This window comes from Teleopsis dalmanni, chromosome 1 (genome assembly GCF_002237135.1).
Source record: "Teleopsis dalmanni isolate 2A chromosome 1, ASM223713v2, whole genome shotgun sequence".
Classification (NCBI taxonomy): domain Eukaryota; kingdom Metazoa; phylum Arthropoda; class Insecta; order Diptera; family Diopsidae; genus Teleopsis; species Teleopsis dalmanni.
Window position 1 is genome coordinate 147,369,521 of NC_051846.1, and position 2,920 is coordinate 147,372,440.

General features: G+C 31.1%; 1 protein-coding gene across 1 annotated transcript; it reads right to left on the reverse strand.

Moving 5' to 3' along the window:
• Window positions 1-1,274: 1,274 nt before the first annotated feature.
• Window positions 1,275-2,476, reverse strand: LOC119667586 (chymotrypsin-2-like). Its single transcript, XM_038076893.1, has 3 exons — window positions 2,175-2,476; window positions 1,835-2,111; window positions 1,275-1,780 (listed from the first exon to the last, which is right to left on the reverse strand). Exons 1-3 carry the CDS (start codon window positions 2,438-2,440, stop codon window positions 1,430-1,432), a joined length of 894 nt encoding a protein of 297 aa, XP_037932821.1. The 5' UTR covers window positions 2,441-2,476; the 3' UTR covers window positions 1,275-1,429.
• Between the last annotated feature and the right edge of the window lie 444 nt (window positions 2,477-2,920).

Genomic DNA, 2,920 nt, shown 5'->3' on the forward strand with positions numbered 1-2,920 from the left:
AATTTCACTAACTTCAATACTTATGACAAATAAGATTCATTCTTAAATATCATAATGCATAAATATCATAATGCTATGTTCCTTGATTGGCTTAATCTCTATTTATAGCTCTACTTGCATACTCCTTTGTAGATAATATTCATTAATATTATGTTTTCAATATACTTTGTCTTACCAAGAATGTTTTAAATAAAACAAATATATCGAATTTTCTTATATAGCTCAAAAATTCATTATACTTAAACTTGTTTGTTAAACCATGTACAATATATGATAATATTCTAAATTTATGAGTTCCTTCAGTGTCTGATCTGACCTCTGACCTTATTAGGATGTTTTATTTTCTTAAGCCGTGCGTTATTCACGATTATTATTTTTATTACAATATCACCATTACAATATCACCATATAATGTTTCAATTCCTCCATTACATACCATCCTTTGCATTTTAATTTCTTATTTTTATCAAAATATATCCGTTTTCCTGCTAGGTTTACACAAATTTTATGAGCATTTCTAATGGCTTCGAGACCATTTTTAAATACATATTGGTTTGCCATAAAGTTTTGTACCATCTATTAAAACATTTTTTTACCATTTCTGAGGCTACCATATCTGCTACACGCCAAGATTATTTTTCTTCTCAAATATAACTTTCATATCGTATGAGTGCCTCCGCCTCACTTTGGGTTGTTCTAATTTTTAGTAAACCTTTGTCTATTCGACTATGCCTTTTGCATTGATCGATCAGTTTAACAATTTCCTTTCTGTGCTTGTCTCGATCAATCTCTGCAGAAACCCCCCAGTCATCATAGAACAAAAGTGCCCAGATGCATTAACTTGGAAAACACTCAACATAACTAAGCATCGATTTTCGTTTTCCAATTTCTCAATATTCTGTGATACATTCCTCATTTGTTCTGTGAGTTCACCTTGTCAATTATCGTTTAACAACTTTTAAATCTCTTGAAATAAAAAAGTCACTCAGAAAAGATTTCAGAAACCTTAATAGGGTTTTCCTTAGGATACAGTGTCTTATCCCTCTAACTAAAGCTCACATTCTGATATACAAGTATTATTACTCCAGGGACGAAAAATTTATAAATCAGACGAATGTTTCTTTTTTTGTACATGTTCTATAATATATATAATTATATAATTGTACATATAATTATATATATACCTATTATATTCACTATATATTTTAATAAGTTATCTTGATTTTTATTATTATTTAACAGTTTTATACCAAAAGTAATATATTTATGTTACTGTAACGCTGTTAGTGATTGATACACCATATTTTGGTGTATATATGAAGTTCAAACCATCTTTTGTAATCTATGCTATATCAATCATATATAAATATAAAATATGTTTTCGTTATATATAAAAAGAGTCATTATACTGTACAATAGTATCACTACTTTACAGTAAACTTACAACCAATACTATCTTAACGAAAATCAATTTGGCGAAATAATAGGATTGCCTCGCGTCACTAGTGGGATCAAGTATCCAATCTCTGTAATAGGCCACGTCTGCATACATATTTGGATATGCCATATCGCCCGCCTTACCAGCAGAAACCACTCCACACACAAATCCGTTACAAATCAGTGGTCCTCCTGAGTCTCCCGGGTTTGTACCCAAATGAGGAGTTTTTTTATTTCCAGCACAGATCACACCTACAGCAAAGAATGGCAAGATATCCTGACAATAGTCCTCATCTAATATATTAATGTCAACAAATATGATATTGTCTGGTGTCGGACCAAGCTAAACAAAATATATATCAAATATCTGCATGCCACCATGCGCTGATATACATACCCAATATACCATTCCCCATCCTCCTGCAATACATTTAGTGTCAATTTTAGGCGTTTCAGTTGCTAAAGGTATTGGAGCTACAGTCGTACCGTCAAATGTAAATTCTTTTTTCAAAAGCAGTAAACCTACGTCTGCAGTTAACCTGACATCATCATACTTTGGATGCACAAATATTTTTTGTACTTCCATGGATTGTGTTGTGCTTATAAGCTGCAAGCGGTATTTTGATCCAGCAACTACGGTATACTTTCTGGCTGGTTTCACTTGGATAACCTTGCTAAACAGCGATTATTATTTTTATTATAAAAATCTAATTCTTTTTTGTTTTTAGTAAACTTACTCTTCTTTTTTCCTTACTTTGCATAAACAATGTGCAGCCGTCAAGACACTACGTATGGATATGATAATCCCTGCACATACGTGATTATCGCCGTAGATGTAATATTGTTTTCCATATTTGAGACTAACTATGTATTTGGTGAATTTGGTGTCATTTCTGCGGTACCCTCCTACAATCAGTTGAGAGAATTCTTCCTCATCTTCCGTTCCTCCGCAAATATAAATGCAGTGCATAGTTAATATAACATAAAATATACACCAATTCATCTCACTGGAAATTATACAAACCTTTTTTTGGTAGTTTAAATAATTTATGAAACTATCATGAAAACTTTATATTACATTTGATAGTTAAGTCACAGTTATGTAAATTAAATGTCTAAGTTTCAGTGAAATTATTTATTTTACTTTTGAGCTTTTAAGATATTTTATCTGAAGGTAGTTTCTTATTTAGAAAGGCAAGCATCTGACTCAGATCCGTTCACATTTTTACAATTCTGCATCGGTTACTTAATACATTTGTGCCATGCTTTGGTTAAAGCAATATTTACCAATGAGGCATCTACTCTTAGTGTTATCAATTTAATTCCATCGGGAGAATATAATCGATCTCTATAATTTTCATTTTAATTTGTGGTCACATTCTTTATTAAGATATATTGCTGATATCAGCACAGTTTAGGATTTTTTTACATCTAGCTTAACATTACTGTATTCTTGTTAACTTCATATTCTATAGTAAACGTT

Bases quoted from the DNA above. Each gene is read 5' to 3' on its own strand.
- LOC119667586 (XM_038076893.1), bottom strand. From the start codon at position 2,440: ATGAATTGGTGTATATTTTATGTTATATTAACTATGCACTGCATTTAT. The intron at 2,112-2,174 runs GTAAGTTTACTA...ATCGCTGTTTAG, and splicing joins AAAGTAAGGAAAAAAGAAGA to CAAGGTTATCCAAGTGAAAC. The intron at 1,781-1,834 runs GTATGTATATCA...TATTTTGTTTAG, and splicing joins GATGGGGAATGGTATATTGG to CTTGGTCCGACACCAGACAA.